At 33.4% G+C, this 20,200-nt stretch overlaps 1 protein-coding gene and 1 long non-coding RNA gene across 4 annotated transcripts in view; both read right to left on the reverse strand.

The window, feature by feature from the left end:
• LOC134527986 (uncharacterized) overlaps positions 1–2,930 on the reverse strand; it is a 286,580-nt gene extending 283,650 nt beyond the window's left edge. For 2 of the 3 annotated variants that reach the window (XR_010074330.1, XR_010074329.1), the window contains exon 1: positions 2,445–2,917. This is a non-coding gene — a long non-coding RNA (uncharacterized LOC134527986). Of the gene's footprint in view, positions 1–2,444 lie in introns of all 3 variants that reach the window. The other variant, XR_010074331.1, reaches the window with a different exon arrangement.
• A 14,245-nt stretch (positions 2,931–17,175) lies between these two features.
• The window catches only part of LOC134527987 (cell division cycle 5-like protein), a 53,741-nt gene continuing 50,716 nt past the window's right edge, over positions 17,176–20,200 (reverse strand). The window contains exon 15 of the mRNA XM_063361127.1: positions 17,176–18,237. Coding sequence (XP_063217197.1) covers positions 18,136–18,237 — 102 coding nt within the window. The 3' untranslated portion in view covers positions 17,176–18,135. The remainder of the gene's footprint in view (positions 18,238–20,200) is intronic.

Here is a 20,200-nt window from a genome sequence, read left to right on the forward strand (position 1 = left end):
AGTGTGTAATTAGATAAAACCCCACACACGAGGCGCCAATGGTCCTATTTCCGAGAGCGAGTGTTAAAAAGCCAAGAGAATTCCCGGCCCGAGCGGAAATAATAATAAAAGAAGACGGCACTTTTCTGTCTGGCCGTCTTCCTACTTCCTGCGGCCAGAAATACCCTGTCTGGCGAGAGTGCGATCCGAGAGGTATGAACGGCGCATCACGTAAACACAAATAGCCATGCCGACCCTGACCATACAGAACGAAGGTGGGAAAATAGACGCGGAGGTTTTATCTACTGTTCTACGCTGATTACAAAGAGGTGCTGCGTACCAGTATGAGATATGGTTAACATGAGCCTTAAACCCGACTCCTAAAGGCTATACTAAATGAAACCCACGATAGCACGTTATCTGAGCCAAGTTGTGAGTTCCACGGAAAATGCAACTGAATAAAAACGTTATTTACTCAAAGTAGACCCAAGTTACACAAGTGTTTGAATAAAAAAACGAATATGGTAAACTTAAACGTCATACATTAAAAATATTTAACTTCGACATTTAATAGCTATAACAGCACTAATTATTTATTATGTAACGACAAGTACCATGAAGTATCGTGCTCCCTACTCATAAGTTTACTATTTTGACGATTTTTGCCTTTACGTTCAACAACCGCACAGCAATGTTTTCATTGATGAAGATGTTGTATCATCGAGATTTAGCGCAGTCTGCTAAAAATTACGAAGAAAAGGTATCAGGGCCATCGAAGGAGGAAAGGGGTTGAGGTTTCAGTAGGGTGGGGGTAAAATCCCCGGAGCCGGGGAGATTGAGTTTCGAGACGTATATATATTTTTTTAATTCTTGGGTTTATCCTGTTAAGAGGAAAATTTCAAGTCTATCAATAATAGAATTTATTGGAAATCCTAAAAGCTATGCAATACGCGCAGATCACGTTGACAGCATGGCAACTGTAAAGTTTACATTCTAAAGATTTTTTTTTTAATAGTTGGGTTTGAAAATCTGTACATTAAAGGACGCCAAACAAAATTATTTGCTCCCGGCCCTTGGTTTCTCTCGATGTCCCTGAGGAAAATTATTGGGTTTGAACATGCAAAAATTTTAACACAGTAGATAAAGAGCGGGTTCGTCCAACAGCAAGCCAATGCACGTGTCTGTAGTTTAAAAAACAAGTTCTCGTCGAAGGCTACGTGTGTAGCGGGACACGTGAATTGTGATCCCACCCTTCTCCGCCCCCGCGGCACGGGCTTTGAGCGTCACCTTTCGAAACAGCCCAGCGCCCAGCAGGAATGTTTGATCGTCTTGTCTAAAATTAAATCTACTGCGGCGCGGCTAGACTCGAAGCCGGCAGCGCAGACGAGCAACGCGACGCTCGGTTCTGAAGGGGCGTAACTATGCGTTTAAAATAATGTGCTGCGCTGAGCAATGATTGTCACAGCTAACAATAGTAAACAGCAAATGAACTGCTAACGTAAAGATCAAACAATAATAAACGATGCTTAACTGAAGCTAGGAAACAACGCTACATTTTTACCCGATTCGCTAAAATAATTTTGACAAATTGTCAGCGCAAAAATGCTCTTGATAAAAAAATTATCATCTTGATAATTCCCTAAATAATCCGCCATGCCGATGCATGAGTTGAACACACTATTTAAATGATCTATGATGATACATGAACCAACATTGTTGAAATGCCAACAATCATTGGGCAAAGTGGATCTAGTTGGTTTTAAGAGTGAGTAAAGAGTCTGCCTACAGGATGAGTCTTTTATAGCATGCAGACAGGAAACATAAAGCATAAACGCTGCAGTTTCCTAATTTCCTCGAATGAGTGCTATTTTAACTGTCCAACATGGAGATGCAGCCCGTTCAGTACGCCAATAAAAATAAAAGTGTTTTAATATTGAGTCAGGTTTCTGTATGAGTATGGATATGCCGGTATTTTAAAATTATTTTAATTACGAAACACCGAAGTAAAGTCAAACAATATTGTAATAAGTCACTTTCATAAAAATAAATCGTAAACTTGATTTCATTCGCAGGTATTTAAAATTAAATATGAAAACTATGTACTTTAATGTTATACACACAGCACATGAACTAATATTATGTATAATTTCATAATAAATGTTTCAAGTAAATTATAAAGTAACTGAATCCATCGGCGACTACATTTCAGCTCGTATTTATGAATTAAACACGTCAAGTTTCAATTAATCTAGTTAAAATAAAAAATTAAATTTATTAAATTTAAGCATTAGATATACTGATTAATTTTATGGTAAAATTAACCACAAACACACCACCCCCCCCCCCCCCCCCAAAAAAAAACTTAATTTCAAACTTCTAATGAACTCATTCCCAAGTAAAACATAAAAAATATAAGCTTGGTTATGTACATTCCCAGAACTTATTTTCTAAGAAGTGTTGCTTACCTTCAAGTTATGTCGAAAGAAAATACTCGCAGTCGTTTTCAGGAAATGTTATTCGTTTTTTCTTGATTAATTTCACGGTCTAATAGAAAATTCGTTCGAAATTCGAAAAACAAAAAAGTAAAAATACGTTCGTAGCTACTGACGATTAATAATGTAACTCATATACCCGTAAGATTTACCGAAAAAAGCCGGTGGCAGCAAATAAAGTTGTTAATAGTTACATTATACACGACTTAAAAAACCCAAACAAAACATAACCCTGCACTTTAACCCCCTTTAGAAACGTCAGTGGTAGCCATATCGCAGAAAATAAAAACAAAACAAAACTGCACCACGCAATTACAACACAGCCTTGTTTTTTCTAATATAAGTGACTCTCGCTAAGATTTAAACAAAAAAAACATCAATTACTACAAATTATCATAACCCATTTTTAAAATAAGATATTCAATTGAAATTTGGAGTGGGAATGTTATCACTGCAGCGCTACCTCTTAAGTTAAAGTGGAACTATTTAAAAACCTTTAATGGAAACAGTTATATCTCGATCCCTAATCGATATATTTTTTTAGATTTAAGGGTGCGTTCCATTTTACATGATTTGTTTCTAAATTGGTTGAATGGATCGATTATATATATATATATATATATATATATATATATATATATATATATATATATATATATATATATATATATATATATGACAAATCCTAGACTTCTTTACGCAAAGAGTAGGGAGTAGTTTAATAATTTTTTGAAACTTTTAAAATTTTCCAAAGCCCATTCTTTTTTAAACTTAAAATGCAATATCGAATAAAATTATTTATAATTATTAGTAAACATACATTATCTATGTAGTACATCTGTTCATATAATTGAATTATTATGAACTTATGTTTGCCAGTTTATTTATTAAAAATTATCACAATTTTTAAAATCAAATAAATCAATATGAATGTTCAAATAAATGTATTTTTAAACATTAAAAAAAGAATTTGATTTATGGGTGACTCTTTTATTGCCACATAATATATGTGGTGTATTGATCTAGCTACAAACAACCACCAAATTCTAATTTCTAGACGTGCAGAAAACTTATTTCTCAAAAGATTTTTAACTGTAACCCACACAGTAGAGGTGTAAAAGTAACGAAAAAATGTGTACCCGTATGTATTTGTTACTATAACAATTAGTACTCGTTACTTTTGTATCGTTACTCGTTACTTCTGATACCGCATAACATGGCACATGCTATAACATGGCACATGCTATGTTATGTAACAGCAACGAATCGAGTCGTATTTCGTACGCGTACAGTATGACGTCGCGTAAATAAAAATAAATCGAATATAAACAATTAAAAATATTTGATAATTAACAGCTTTTGTTAACCAAGAAACAATTAAATCTCATTAGAGCGGCTTTATTATAATATATCTTTTAAGATAAGAACATAAAACGTGAAAATACGCGATAATAAAAAACAAAAACATACATATTTATAATTTGTAAAAAATACTTTCTTACGTTGTTTCTGTTCGAATCTAAAACTTTGTCTACACACACAATACCTTTAATAAACAGTAAAAAACTTGGACGACGAATTTCCAAATTATACTTTTATTAATAAACAAACATCGTTCTTTGTAACGAATAAGCGTGCGCATGCGTAAAACATACGAAAGATGCGAGTAACCAAATGCATTCGTGTGTAACGTTTCGTTACTCGTTACTAGATGCCGCACCCGTTACTCAGTAACGAATACATACGGTTTGCTACAGCTCTACCACACAGCATGAAGAGGTGCCAGGCACACTGTAGCAACGCCACTTTGTAACTTTGTAACCTCGCACTGAAACTGGAAACGAATGGAAGTGGAATATAAACTTACAAGTAAACATGATATATTTATGCACTGAAATTAGATACCTTCAATTCAACCTCGATGTTGTGGTACCATCCAAAACACATTATAATGCAATGTAGGTACATAACCTGAGCATACAAAGTTACAGATTTTATGCGACAAATATGGCAAACATTAACATTGCAACGATATCACTGATACAATGAGTGCTGTATGGGAAGGAAATAATCTATATACTAATGACTAATTTACTAAAATAATTTATATTAAGATGTGCAGTGGAAATTTTATAAATATATTGAAATATTGTTTCATATTTTCACACTTGGCTTATCACTTTACAGTGAAGAGCATAGCTCACGAAACCAGACCCATTGTACAAAATATTCAGTAGGTACTGTTTTATAACTCACTTTTCAAAAGCATTTATTTTTTTTCTCTGTATTCTGGAATGGATACTTTATTTTTAAAAAATCGTAAACTTCCTTCGTAAGCAAAAATTGAAATTGTACAACTTGTGTATTAATCTTAAAATTTTTTTATCTAAAACTTTTGTCTGAAACAATTTTTGTTAAGACAAACCATTGTAGGATGGTTTAAAAGATAACTGGTAGAATTTAAAAAATTCATAATTTTGTACCATGACAACTGTTAACTCTTATAATTTTTATCTAAAACTTTTGTTTGAAAATTTTTTTTAATAAGGTGAACCATTGTTGCAGGGGGTTAAAAAAATTAAGTGGTAGAACATAAAAAAAAAGTAATTTACTTACCATGTGCACTGTTAAATCAGTTTATTTATTTATTTATTTATTTATTATGGCCTTCTATACAACCCAAGCAGATGGGAAGAAGTTGTCAATTTGCAGAACCACATTTCACATACATATATCATTAGAGAACCGCAATAAAATACTACATAAGTATTACATATGAAAACAAATACATATTTGAACAAATTCAAACAGATAGAAGTTGTCAGTTTAAAAGCACAATATATATAACAAACATCATTAAAAACAACAATGAAACATATATATATATATATATATATATATATATATATATATGTTACACATATGATCATAGACAATAAAACAAAATAAACAAATAGACAAATAAACAATTTATAAAAACACATTACATATAGCAAACATCACTAAAATACAACAATACAGAAATACATATTTACATGATACAAAAATAAAATAAAATACTATTTATCAAAGAATTCTTCTAATGAGTAGTAAGCTTTTTGTAGTAAAAAGGTTTTAAGTTGAGATGCAAATGTATGGTTATTACTATTTTCTATAATACTTTTTGGGAGTTTGTTAATTAATTTCATGCCCATATAAAATGGATTTAGTGTATATTTTTTGGTTCTATGCTGTACATTATGTATTTTATCAGCGTTTCTTGTTAAATATTTATGTATATCACTATTTTTTACTAATTGTATATTATTGTTATAAAACAATATTGTTTTATATATATATATGCTTACCACAGTCATTATTTTATTTGTTTTAAAAATTTGTCTACAGTGACTTCTGTGTTCCTTACCACATATAATTCTCACAATTCTTTTTTGTAAAATAAATATTTTTTTTCCAATTTGAGGAATTCCCCCAAAATATAATACCATAGCTAATAACAGATTGTATATTTGAATAATAATAAGATAAGACAGCACTACTGGAGCACAATTTTGTTAATGTATTGACGCCGACCGCCAATGCTCCTCTGTCGCATAGACCGCTATGCCTCATCAACGTCTCGCAAAAGCGTGTGCACCGAACGCGCCCGTGCGCGCAGCAAAGTGCAGTTCGTGCGACGAGGCGAACGCCATACAACGAGTGCTACACCGGCGCAAGGATCCGGCCGGGTGTGGCATATCCTTCCGCCGCACTACAACAAATTGTTATAATTATGTTTTTCCACAGGATTTTATTAAACATTATTTTTTATTAATTAATAATTAAGTCTTTGCAAAATCATGTTTCAATGTGCGATTTGTCCCGAACCTGGCCGGTTCAGTTTCCCGCGAAATTCACACGTTTCCGCGGGAGGGCTGGCGGGGGAGGGGGGTCGCGCGCGGCGACACCGCTAGTGTCCTTCGAGAGCTCAACCAGGCCGGCAGCCTGCGCGCAACGCGGAACCTTCAAACTTTGCATTCACCGACATGTAGTTTTCCATAGTGTAATTTCTTTTCAACCTTTTTGTACAGTTCCGCGGTCGGCCTAAATTTACCATGAGGTACTTAACTTAATTCAATCAGTGCTCAAGATGAGTGTTCCACGTCATACGTAAGTACTGTGGGGAGATTATGTGGTTTCACGTCGGCGCTTCACGCCCAACCTAGCCTACAGGCTATTTAGTTTTGGCCCGCACGGGGCAGCCAGCAGGCGACACGTGCTATCAGACTTAATAACGATTCAGTCCCTGGGTCACACCTAGACACCACGTAGAGTCGCCGGAAACACGGGCCTACGTGCTGCTAGCCCAGTTTATCAAGTGTAATGTATTAGTGGAATAGTTGTTCGCCTAAGTGTAATTCGTCATGTCAGGGCTTATGTATCACCGTCGTACGGCAGTGCGCCACCAAACTTAATCCAGAGCTAGGTATTAGTGTAGTGTATTGTGCTTCAAAATATCGTGTGCCATGTCAGAGTGTCTTTTGTAACTTTCGCATCACGTAAACGAGTCTGCCCCTCACGCGCATAAGAATCGTGAGCCGCCACTGAGGAAGTGAGCTGCGCGTGTGACTAGTCGCGTCGGGCAAACCGTTACGGCCAGAACGGGCAGCACCATGTATTGGGCTGTGCTGTATTAAATTCACGAACTATCTGAAGAAGTTTTGTGTTATTATTCAGGCGTCCCGAGTGGCCTCAACAGCTCGGGGGGCCCTACTGCGTTGACCCCTACCTCTAGCCACAAGGCCGAACCTTCCCTGAGATCACGAACTGAACAAAATCACGTCTAAATACTCAGAGGTAGCGGGGACGGCGTCAGTATATATACCAAAGCATGTTGAACTTGGTCTGTTTTACTGTAAAACATTTATTATTACCTACAACCTTTGAATATATATACTGTATAGAAGTCGCGAGTGGATAGGATTTACTCTACGTTTTTCAAAAGCGTATGATGAGCAGCTTGGGAACTTCACCGCTGCAGTGCGCTACCGTAACGCCCTGTATTGTCTTAGTTGTTATTTACACGTTAGAGCGCAGCCCTGTCGCCCGCTGTCATTCCCCGCACCCCTCACCTATCATTCACTGCAGCTCAAGTTCGTTCAACAGGAGGGGGAAGGGGTGTTTGAAGAGTTCGACACTTATCCGCCAGGGACCACCACAAGTCGATGTCCTAGAGATGGTGGCGATTGCGGCGGTGAATTAACCAACTACCTCAAAACCGTATTAGAAGTTTTAACCTGGGCTGGCGACTTCTATACAGTATATATATTCAAAGCTACAACTTTCATCTAAAATAATTTTTATATGACTAACCATATCTGTCTTCGAAGGAACAACATTGAATTTGTACTATTTGTGTATTATCATTTTTATCCAACTTTTCTTTGAAATAATTTTTGACTAGACAAACTTTTGCTGCAAGGTGTTGAAACAATGAGGGGTAGAAAAAAAATAATAATTGCCTTTGTAAGTACACTGTCAAATCCATTTAAATTGTTTGTAAATTTTATCAATTTAACTCTAAAACTTTTGTCTGAAACAATTTTTGACAATACAAACCATTATTGCAAGGAATGGAATTGACAAGGGTGTAAAAACAAAATATCATTACATTTTTTTAAAATACATTAACTTTCATTTCCATTATAATTATTCGTAAAACACCTAAAATTTATCTAAAACCTTTGGCTGAAACAATTTTTGATATAACAAACTATTACTGTGAAAACAGTGGTTGAAATTAAAGAAAATTAAACTTTTTAGTATCAAATTCATTATAATTTATTAATAACTATCTTAACGTTACCATTTACCTATGCCCAAAAATTTATATGACCACATATTAGTGCAAGGGATGAAAAATTGTGTTTGATCAAAAATAATTGCATGGCTATCTTACTAGGCATAGTATGAAATTCATTAACACACTGAATGCTGGATGCATTACCTAAGTTAAAAAACATTCAAAATATTTTCGCTCATGGAATATGAGAATATATTAAAAGAATCTTTTTGAATATTGACGAACATATAGGATGTTATGTCAGCTACATTAAAATTTTTAAAATGTTCCACGAGTTTGTAAAAGTTTCTACAATATTTTCAAAGAAAATAGGTACTTCAAAATCTACAGGCTGTGCCGAAAGGGATAGAGTTATGATATAATTTTTTGCAGACAGTGTCAACCAATACACCACAAATTTTTCTGCAATGTTTTGGAAACATTATTTCAATACAATTGAGTTATATTTCTAAAATGTATCTGTAACATTACATGTAGTAAGTTGATTTTTTTTTTTTTTTTTTTTACTTTTGCCATTAAGATTATCTGGTATAAACTAAAACCAAATATTTCCTACAACCTCTAATTGTAGTTACTGAAATAAGTTATGGATATATATCAGACATTTCCATATCTGGCTCTGAATTTTCAAATATAGATTATTTTACCTCTCAATGATTACCTGTGATTCACCCTAGAACTATAGATTACTACAAATTGCAAGCTTGGGGTACTGTAATTACAAGACAGCTAATTTTTAGAGCTGCTTGAATTTAATTTATTTAAAAGTGTACTCCCACAATGCTAAAAAAAATCTACACCCATCAATTTTATTTTATAATCTACAATTAAGTCTTCTGAATTTGCTTTCAGTATCTACTTATCCGTAATTGTGTCCAGAAGTGACATCACAAGGGCTGACCGACTGGAAGTGAAGGATATGAGAGTAAATGAATCTGTGTAACTTACTTCTCACATAATTAAAGAAACATCATCATTTTGTGGACTAGATTTGATAACACTTTTAATTAATTTAAAGATTTGTAAAACCATTTTTACTTAATATCTGACTGGTATTAAATTAATATTTTAACAAGTTTATAAGATGGTTTCAACAAAATGCATGTTCATACTTACCAATCGTAACCACGAAACAAGGAATATTCAAACCATCTCTATATTTGGCTGAATAAAGGTCTACCTCTTTTGGCTGATTCTAGCAATTTTAAAATTTAGTATCAACCTAATTGTAAACCCCAAAAGAAAAAAAGTACCTAACATTGATATACACATGTACGATCAGCATTTATTGCAAAGCAACCTTGTTTAAAATTTCCAATAATAAAACAAAATACTGTACAGCAAATTAAAGAAACAACATAAGTAAAATGGCTCAGAAATTGAAAAATAGATTTTTTAAAAATTGGAGTTATAAGAGATACAAATTTCTTTAAAAGGTCAAATTACATTATTTTTTAGACCAAGTGCAAACTTAAACTTACTATGCAGGAAAACTCATTAAGAAGAAACATCTAATAAAAAAAAAAAATAAAAAAAATCATTATACAGCAAAGTGATAGGTCCAATTCATACTTCAGTTTTCTTGTTTGTGTGTACATACTGAATTAATTTTAATTAGAATTCAAGGGGTATACCATTTTATAAGTAATATATTACTTAATATTCATTCCATTAATAACTCCTAGTTAAAATTTTTTTACATACTGCTATAAATAGGATTAAAAATATTTCCTTGTTTTGTGATTAAGGTTTTTTTTTTTTTGCCTAACTTCGTGCCAATACAGTAATCATAACAACCTTGATTAGCAGAACATTTTGTAAAGGCGGAATGCAGGTATGGTGTGTTCCATACTATACATTATCAAAATAAGTTGGCAGCTTGTATCATGCTGTCTATATGCAGGGTTGGGAGCTATTGGTTATGTTGACGGCCACCACTGCATGCATTATAACATTATAAGTAATCAGAATCACTCTGTTCTCTACATTATAACCTCGAGCAGAGGCCAACAGATAAGGATAAAAAAAAGTGGGGTTTCTTTAGTTATTACAGTCTATTCTTGCATTGTCAACCACTGAATGTAGGGAAGATAATTCCCGAGCCACCAACTATGAACATAAATGGTTATTAAGAGTATAACATACATTAAAGGCAATACAAAATCAAATGGAAGATAAACACTCAAACATGTGGGTTACAAGCTTTAAATTCACTTGCCCTGTTTACTTGAACATATATTTGCCTTTAAGAATGACTTAAAAGTATTCTTTAAATGTTCCTTAAAATGCATACTCGGAATATTACTACCATGTAAAATCTTGAAATTATTGAATGGGTAAGCAAAACCTATCAAAGTCTTCGTTACTGAAACTAGACCTTAAACATTGTTCAACATTTCTTAAAAGAAAATGCTTTAAAAGTGACTTTAAATTTATTATAATTGTCTATACTTCAATTTGAGTATTAATCTTAATTAACACTGTCCGGTATTGTGGTAGCCATTGCCATCTGTACTCACCTTTTGTTGCGGTGTCACAATGCAGATCTTGGGGCCCATCGCTTCCGGGAGAGTTGGTTCAGCGCCCCATCGGGACCCAAAGAATTCACCGTCCTCATTGCACCAGGGCTTTAAACCAGCGCCGAGTGGTGTCGCAAATACCCATCACCTCAAACTCCTCTCTACTCGCCCGGTCACTAGCTGAGCGAAAGTTACTTGCCGCTGCCGGACTGTAACATGCAACCCCTATTGTCCCACTGATGTAAATCCCTGGTGCATTTGCCAACTCTTTCTAATTTGCTTGGTCCCGTTACTTGTTCAGCAGTGTTACTTGCACCTTCGTGACTTGAACCAGCTTGAACCAGTGTTGTCGTGACATTCCCCACCGCCACCTCAGTGTCACTCGTCGCTAACTTATTTTCTTAAATCTTCTCTGGGGTGACTATTCACTCACGACACTGAACTCAAAACCCATGACCCTCTTGAATCGGTGACTTATCTTGTTAGCTCGCCTTGAAGTTAGTTGAAGTGTTGTCTCTTGCCATGATGGCAGACGTCTCTCCTCTCTACAAAATCTGAGGTATATATACCATCGTAGAAGCAACAGTCAAATTAACGAGAACGTTCCTCGTTCTCCTCGCCCAAGCTCTGTCGGTTGCTTAACCACCAGGCATGAGCTGCGGTTCCCTCGTTGCTTGAAGCACAGCAAGTTGCGTCTTATCAGGCTTGCAACGTAACTTCTTCTCGTACCCTGTGGCGTAAAAAGGAACGGGGTGGTGAACACCTGTTGGAACTCTATCAGTCAGCTGTCAGTATCCCATGCTTTTCAAAAATTCAAATTTTCCAGTCGTATATGTAATAAAATTATATAAAAGTAATAAAATAGTAAGTTCCTACTTGTAAAGCCTACAGATAATAGTAAAGGATTGGAATGAATATAAAAAACTATAGATTATTATTAGCAGTCACTCACAATTTAGCTACATAAAGTCTTAATTAACTGTAATTAAATTATGTAATTTAGGCAAATGAGTGCAAATAATGCCAAGAAATATTAAATTAAGAAATAAATATTTTCTCCATGAAATTGTGTGTCATGCGATATAGTCAAAGATGTGATAGTCTGGCACCTAACCACTAGATACATTATGCACATGCACCTTAATTTGGCCATGTTGTCAAAAATGAAACAATGTCAATCGACTGAAAAAAATAAAATAAAACAATTGACATACACTCATGCATAAACATATATTGTAGTATGATATGTGAAAAATAATTTGAAAGTGATGAGCATGCATTACATGATTATTGGAAACCATAAATCCAATGGTGACGTGTTTTGTTAAGTACGTATATACTAGGGATGGGTCGGTCCCGGTTCTCGCCGTGGTATATCGCCAGCCAACATGCACACACGTCTATTAACTTCACTTCAAGCCTCATGTGACAAGTGAACGGTTCGTAAATCTTTGAAAACTGCAGGCAACACCTACACCCTCTTGCGCTGGCCACTACCCCACCCACACGGAAAGAGACTGCCGACAGGAAGTGGCCCAAAGTAAATAAAAGAGTTTATGTCGAGATTGAGATTCAGACCCCTTTTTTGTCCCTCTTTTCACTAGCAGTCAAGGATGACCATTTAAACTAAAAGTAGACCTAGAAAAGACCTAGAAAAGTAGACCAGCAAAATAACAAAGGTTCAATATATTTTTAAAACTTATCAAAAATTAAACTGCCATGATTTAAAGTTGTCTTTCAGCACTCAAAACAAAAACTTTCTTTGTTCTCTCCACATGTCCTACTTCTACAAGCCTTCAAGGCCTTAAGAGCGGTACTTTACACTGTCCCTCTATTCCTCCAGCGTTGGTTGGTCGAGTTTTTCCATTTCTCCCACCCCTTTTTCCAATAGGATGTTTTCCCCTTCATATGCCCTTGACACGCCTGGTCTCTCCACAGACTTCAGTACTTCCACCCCCGTCAACTACATTATCCCAGCCACAGATTTTCAAGCCAAACATAATGACAAAAATTATTCTATTATTATGAAGAGTTGGGTTTTGCAAGAGATATGCTTCTTTTTATTATTTCACGGATATAAATATCTATTTACTTTTATTAATTAAGTATTAAAAATAGCTTCCCTAAAAAAATTTTTTTGTTATTGGAATTATTTTATATATAATATTTTATGTTATATTTATATAAATTAACATGTTACTTGTTTTGTTATGTATGTCTTTTAACTAAATAATTTTTTTTTTTTACTCAAGAATTCTCCTCCAATTTTACCCAAGATTTGATGTCTGTCACCCAAAAATTTTAAAACTTGCTACTCAAGAAATTTTTGGCTCTCTACTTACAATACAACCAACATATCATGATTAATATAATATACTCTTTAAAATGACCTCTGTTAACTTGGGTGTTCCATCCCTTAGCCATTATAATACATACATTATGTACTTACTAGTATTAGTTTTTATTATTTTTTTTATAAATTACTGAATCTCTTGTGAACAAATATTTACACTTTTCTCAAGAAACTTTTTTATTGGTGTGCCTAAATTAAACACTGATATAGCAAAAAAAAAAGCTGTTAAATTGTATTACAAGATATTTCTGCACTACAGGATGATGGTACAGTGCTGCTCCAGCATCTAGTGACACGAGAAGCAAATGTGTTACCTAGGGGCTAGGTGACTTGTTTGTAGTCTAAATTATGGTACATTAGGTTGCTGATGAGTCATGTTAAACAAATACACTATTTATTAGGGTATACTGTATCTTTGGTGCGACTTGAAATTGTGTGGAGGTTAACCTGAAACTGAGAACCGAGAACTGGGAACTGATTTTTAAGAACCAGAACCAAACCGAGGACCAGGAAAAAAAGTTTAACCGACACATCACTAGTATATACATATCAAGTTTACATCTTTCAGTTTGTTGAGCACAACACATTTAAATGTAAGTTTACAAACTGAATGTTAGCTACAGTGACCACAAAATCAAATTAAACTGCAAGTCAATTTTCTCCTCCATTATCCAAGGTACCTACTCAATATTGTAGAGCATTAAAGGTATGTATTAAAACCATAAAATTAGCTAATTTTATATTAATATACCATGAAAATTAATCTGAACTATTTTCTATCACAGTAATAATGCCAAATGACAAGTCTAGCAACAGCTATGAATTAATCCCTGGCAATGTTTATCACTGCTGCCACCTTATAATTGACAATGTAAAGTTGTTAGCGTCAATGAATTAAATTGGTCTGTATAAAAAATTGATGAAGTATTTACAATCGGTCCCTCCACTTGGACAAGATGAGACAATGATTCCTCACTCATATTTATTGCAGTTATCAACTTGGTAAACACTCCTACGTAACCAATCTAGCTTTTTGTGACAAGAGATTAATATATTCGTAGGAATGCCAGAAACTGGATATTTCATTTCAAAGCAAATATTGCACAAAAATATCAAAGTCAAATCAAATTTCAAGTACACTAAACCAATACAATTGAGACATACCTCAACATCACAACGGACAAATGTAACATTAAAGAAAACTGTTTATAAAGCATTGTACATAAAATCTTGGACATTTTTTTTTTAACTTCAGCACGCATAACCTATCTATACAAACCACAGATGTCATCTGTACTTTATCAAAATATTAACTTCTCTTTCATGTCTTAAGCACACACACATTACACAAATCAAATATAAATAACTAATTTGAAAAAAGAAAAAAAAATTGTTTTGAAGCCAGAAGCAAAAATTTATTTTGAAGTAAAGAAACATTATAGTATTCAATGCCACTAATGTTTTCGATTTTCCCCACCCATTTAATCACTAATAAGAAATTAAAAAAACAACTAATAATAACATTGGTTTTTATTGGCTTGTTATAAGCCTAACTTAAAACATACAGTGTAAACTCTATATAACGACACTTAACAGACTGAGCATTTTTCGACGTTATAGAGAGTGGTCGTTAAATGGAGAGAAATAAAAGATATTATTTTACTATTCTATAATAATATGTATTTTCTAATATAGTACACAATTTACACACGAACATTAATATTCATACAAATAACAACACTTATTGCGTATAGTCTGTTATTTTTTCTTTGTTTTTCCATATTGTAGACACGGTAGAGCGGCTAAATCCAAAGAGTCTTCCAACATCACTGATCTTTTCTCCCGCCTCTATTGAGCATATTAATAAAACTTTTTCGTCAATACACAAATATTTTTGTTTACTCGCCATGTTTACAGTTCGAAAGTCTGTAAGGAACTGCGATAATGATAACGTGTATCAACTTGACAAAAGTCTAGTGACCGAGGTAAACATGTGCAAGTTCATCATATAAAAACCGACAAAATTTCTTAGAATCTCCGTTGCGTCAGTCGAAGTAAACACGTGCTAGATAATACAAATACAAAACAGCAAACAAAAGAACATACAGCTGCAGTTCTTATCAAATTCTGCAACTTAGAGAGTACTGCTTAATGATATATAATGCCGTATTGTTGTCGTTAAATAGAGTGAGCGTGATGCTATATCAAGTGTATTATTGTATAGAAAACAAGGTAAAACAACCAAAGTCAAGCAATTTCGACGTTTTAAGGAGTTTGTCGTTAAATCAAGTGACGTTATAAAGAGTTTACACTGTAGTATCAGCCTTTAAGTTAAAACCTAAAAATACAAAATAATAAAAACTGCTTTAATATGTACCAGACCATGAAGAGTTATTTCTCAGAAACTATGGAATATAAAACAATAATAGTGCAAATAAAAATTTACAGGGTTTTGACTCTGTGTGTTTATGATGCAGTAAAATACTGTTATTGAACCCCTTCAGTTTACTAGTTTCTAAGTATTGCTGTATTTTATTTTTCATTCTTCCACTAAACACAAGATTGAAAATGTTGTACATAATTAGTATCTAATTTAATTTATTTATATAAATAATAATCTAAGTATTGTTACTAAATATACTTCAGCCTTTTTTGTGACTAATATATAATTTGAAGATACACCAATTCCTCAAATAGCACAACTAATGCGTTCCTAAAATTGTTTGTGTTATTCGAAATTGTGTATTCTTAAGCATTAGTCTCCATAAATAGCAAGGCTAATTTACTTAATGTGTTCCAAAATGTGTAGGGAAATATCTTTACGTAATATAAATGTGTAGAATAACATTTAACGATAAATATGTCACTCATTTATCTTTATAAGTGTACCATTGAATACTTTATATGACAAATATGACACTGCATGATGGGTGATAACTGATAGGTGGTTATGTACTTATCGTCAGTTGGCTGGTTGGCTTGTCCCGCTCGGGCGTGACCAACTCATGTTGCATACCTTTCCATGAACTTTCCAAACCATCCTTTACTGGCAGTGAAACTAATATTACTGTTTAGATATTTACATTTTAATTTTTTTTAAATTAATACCACTTGGTTCACACCAATACTGTCAGGCCCAAGATTTGTTTTTCAATGATCCATTCATTTAACAACCTTTAACATGTGAATCATTTGTTCGTTTCTGTTCCGGTATCTAAAATCTAATATATCCACGCTAGTACAATCAACAGCATTAGACTAATATAAACATTTAATAGAGTCCTTATTTCGTACAATTGTGCGCACAGTTGACTTTCTTAAAACTTAAAAGCGAACAACATAAGTGTGGCCTTCATGACATTCTGCACACCACATAATACTTCTAATTTTGTCTCAAATACTTGAACACGATGCATTACGGTCTCACTTGAAAGCCATCCAATATGATTCCAACTGCAGATGCTTGCGCACATACAGTTACCGGCAGACTAATGGGCAGATATTACATGTGTTTGTGCATGCGAGTTTCCTACCACTAGCTAGGCTGAAGTTCATCACAGCCTTGTTTGTGGCCTGGCGACAACAGTACGACCCGGCAGCATATGCGGCGGAAGTAAAAACATTTGGTCTTTTACACTCCATAGCCGCAACTGAACTTGCCCTAACTGATGTTTGTACAACAACCGATAGCGTGGTCAGACCTGCACGTGGATCTATTACCCCCTTGTATAGCTAACCGTATGCCACGGCAAATCTATTGTTTACCGATTTGAAGCAGACTTCGTGCATCATACCTGACTTTTTATTTTGCATGTGGCAATTTCGTGCTAACTGTAATTTTCAGACTTGCTATTCAAGACTGGGACAGTAAAATTAACATAGCACTAAATGAATTCACACAATTTGAAGACGTGCTAAGTGAGGGATTGGTGTACTGTAAAATCAAACAGGAAAAGAATGCACAAATAAACTCATTATACTGTACACCAGTTCCTGGTAATGGTTATTTATTACCTTCCACAGCAACATTTCAGTAAAATTCTATCCTCTTCCACACACCCTTTTCTCCCAAATTTTCACTCTTAGTTATTTCTTCTTCTTCTTTGCAAATGCCTGATATTCACACACATTTCTTAGGTCACATATTTTACCATAATATAAATATTCAAACACTTGATCACCTATCCACTTGATGTCTAACACTCCTTTGTCTGCAAAAATCTCCAATTGTCAAATATAGTTAATATGCACAAAGCTACTAATGACTTAAACATTTCAGAGTGAAGTAAGGATAGGTTCAATGGAGATACACAAACTTAAAAGACATATTTTCTGCATCCCAATGTGTGAGCAATTTGACAAAACATTGTGACTTTAAAATCCCTGCAGGAAATACATATAATAGCATTTTTAAAAGAATATACACAGAGATGGTTAGGTTCTTACAAATTTGTACAGACAAATTTTAGAGAGCTGTGAGTGCCTTCTTACTTGATGTTCGCCAAATTTTACTGTCGTTCTGCAGAAATAGTGTATTTGGAGAAACCAACATATAAAAAAGGGTCAAATATGGCACAAAAATATTATGTAGTCAAAAAAGTTACTATTCTATAGAAATAATTTTCAAATACACACCATGAAATCACACTTAATATCCAACAATCACCTTCTTTTCTCTGCCCTGGTTAAGTATAACACAGGATATCCATCTATTTGCATTCTAAATTATGGAAAAAAAAACCTTTAATCAATAGTGTTTCAAGACACACACCTGCTAAACATCTTATAATATTTTGGCCTATAAATCTTGAAGTTGTGCTGAAGTCTTCAGGATTCCCTCAAAGCAAGCTTTTGTAGCTAATTTTATGTTTTCATAAGTCCCAGAACAGCACCAAGGATAATAATGAATTACTTCTTTGTAACACTGTTGCACATAAGCAGTCGCTAAGTTCAGGCTTGTTGCAACTGCTCCAACTCACTTTTCAGCTCTGCATACTTTTTCTGCAAACCCTTCTCACGTTCTGTTTGTCTCATTACATCCTCCGTTAGCGACTGAAACATTAAAGAGTGATTCTTGTCAATATCTGCAGTGCTCACAAGCAGCACAGTACAAAATATACTACTGACTTTCAAGTCTAAATTGCTTTAAGGAAAACAATTGTATTCAAAACCTCAAGCAACATGAGCACATGGTTCATGTTTATAATCTCTCCTATGTACCACAACACTCACTTGATACAATGGTGACAGCATTATTAAGTGCCTAACTTTAGAGGATTCCTCACTTTAGTAAAAAAAAATAAGTACCTATATATTTTCAGATCCACAAGAAATGTTTTACATTTTGTAACAGTTCAGTATGATTTTCTTTCAAAATTAATAGAGACAAGATTGATATGCTGCAATTTTACACCAAAATAATTTTTAATAGGTTTGTCAAAAAAATAGTTACATTCAGAACAATAAAAATTAATGTGTAAACATTTTCAGTTAAATAGTGATTCAATAAAAAATGCATAAACAAATATAATAAATAATTTTTTTCTGATCTACGCACTTTGGTAGAAACTTCATATGGAAATAATATTTCTCAATCTTCCCACATTAAAATATACCTTTTTTGTGATTTGAAATAATTTTTGGTGACATGCTACTTAACTTCATGTTTTGGTGTTATATAGTGTATTAACTAGCATTTCAGTATTATAAAGGGTATTTATTGACATGCTTTTCAGTGTTATTTCGGTTTTATCACAACTCACCATATATTGTCCCTGACTATAAGTACAAAACTGTGGGCTTTTTCAAGTACATTGTAATGAGATTTCACGGTACCTGTGATGTTGAAAGTTTTCATATGTTTACTGAAATGTCTGAAACTAACATTATAAAAAATATGGTTGTGTACATATATGCCATACTAATTTCACTTCTTTTATTTTAAGTTAAGGTAAGAACTTATGATAGCATGGAAATCATATTTGTTAGAAAGCTAGTTAACTAAAAATGATAAAATTCTGAGGCCCTGATCCAAATGAAAATTCAAAATTTCTTAGCAAAAAGACTGATGCATTACAATTATAATAACTGGTCAGCGATTATTACTGATATTGATAATATTAAAATAGATGTTAAATCTTTACATATAAAGTGAAAATTTTTAAAACGTGGACATTTTTATAACAAATTATTTGCTTAGTCTCATTCAACTTAATCAATTAAAACATTACAAATGTTAAACAATTATTATTTTTTACTTCAATTAATTATTTTATAAAATAAGTGTAATACAACTTCACCAAGAACAATATTCACAATTCGATTGGACTTCGTGAATATTTTTAACATTCAATTTCAATTTTATATTTGCTTCACATCAAAAAACTAGTATTCACACTGTACTATGTACAAAAGTTTACTTAATTTCTAGTACATGGTTTTTTAAAATGTAGTAAACACAGTCATATATACGGCACAAGAAAAATCCTAAAACAATTGGACTTTTAATTTATTTTTATTCATTTTAAGTAATAGGGTTGGAATAATAAGACAGGGGTGAAAGATCAAAAACTAATTTGATTCTAGAAAGGAATTTAGATTTTACAATCATTCTAATATAATTTTTTCCTACTCGGTCACTGCTAAAAAAGTTATGTAAGTTTAGTAGCTCCAATAACAGTGGCAAACTTGTTTTGATACACAAAATGTGATGATACATTCCATTGAGTAATTTAATATATATTTTTTCACAATACTATTGACACATGTACAACATTCATAAACATAAGAATGATTTAAAACATTTTTATGTAAATACTTCATTGCTGGTTGTCACTGTATTGCCTTAGAGAAACCACAAAAATGGACAAGGAAGAAGAATACACAAACATACAGAAAAACAAGTCAAAATCAGTCAATGTTAAATTAATAGACAGCACAGAAAATTCATAGGAAGGAATTAGAAAAAAAAATCACTGCCTAGATGATCACTATGGGCTGACCAGGAGACTGTTGT

The sequence above is a fragment of the Bacillus rossius genome, chromosome 1 (genome assembly GCF_032445375.1).
Source record: "Bacillus rossius redtenbacheri isolate Brsri chromosome 1, Brsri_v3, whole genome shotgun sequence".
NCBI lineage: Eukaryota > Metazoa > Arthropoda > Insecta > Phasmatodea > Bacillidae > Bacillus > Bacillus rossius.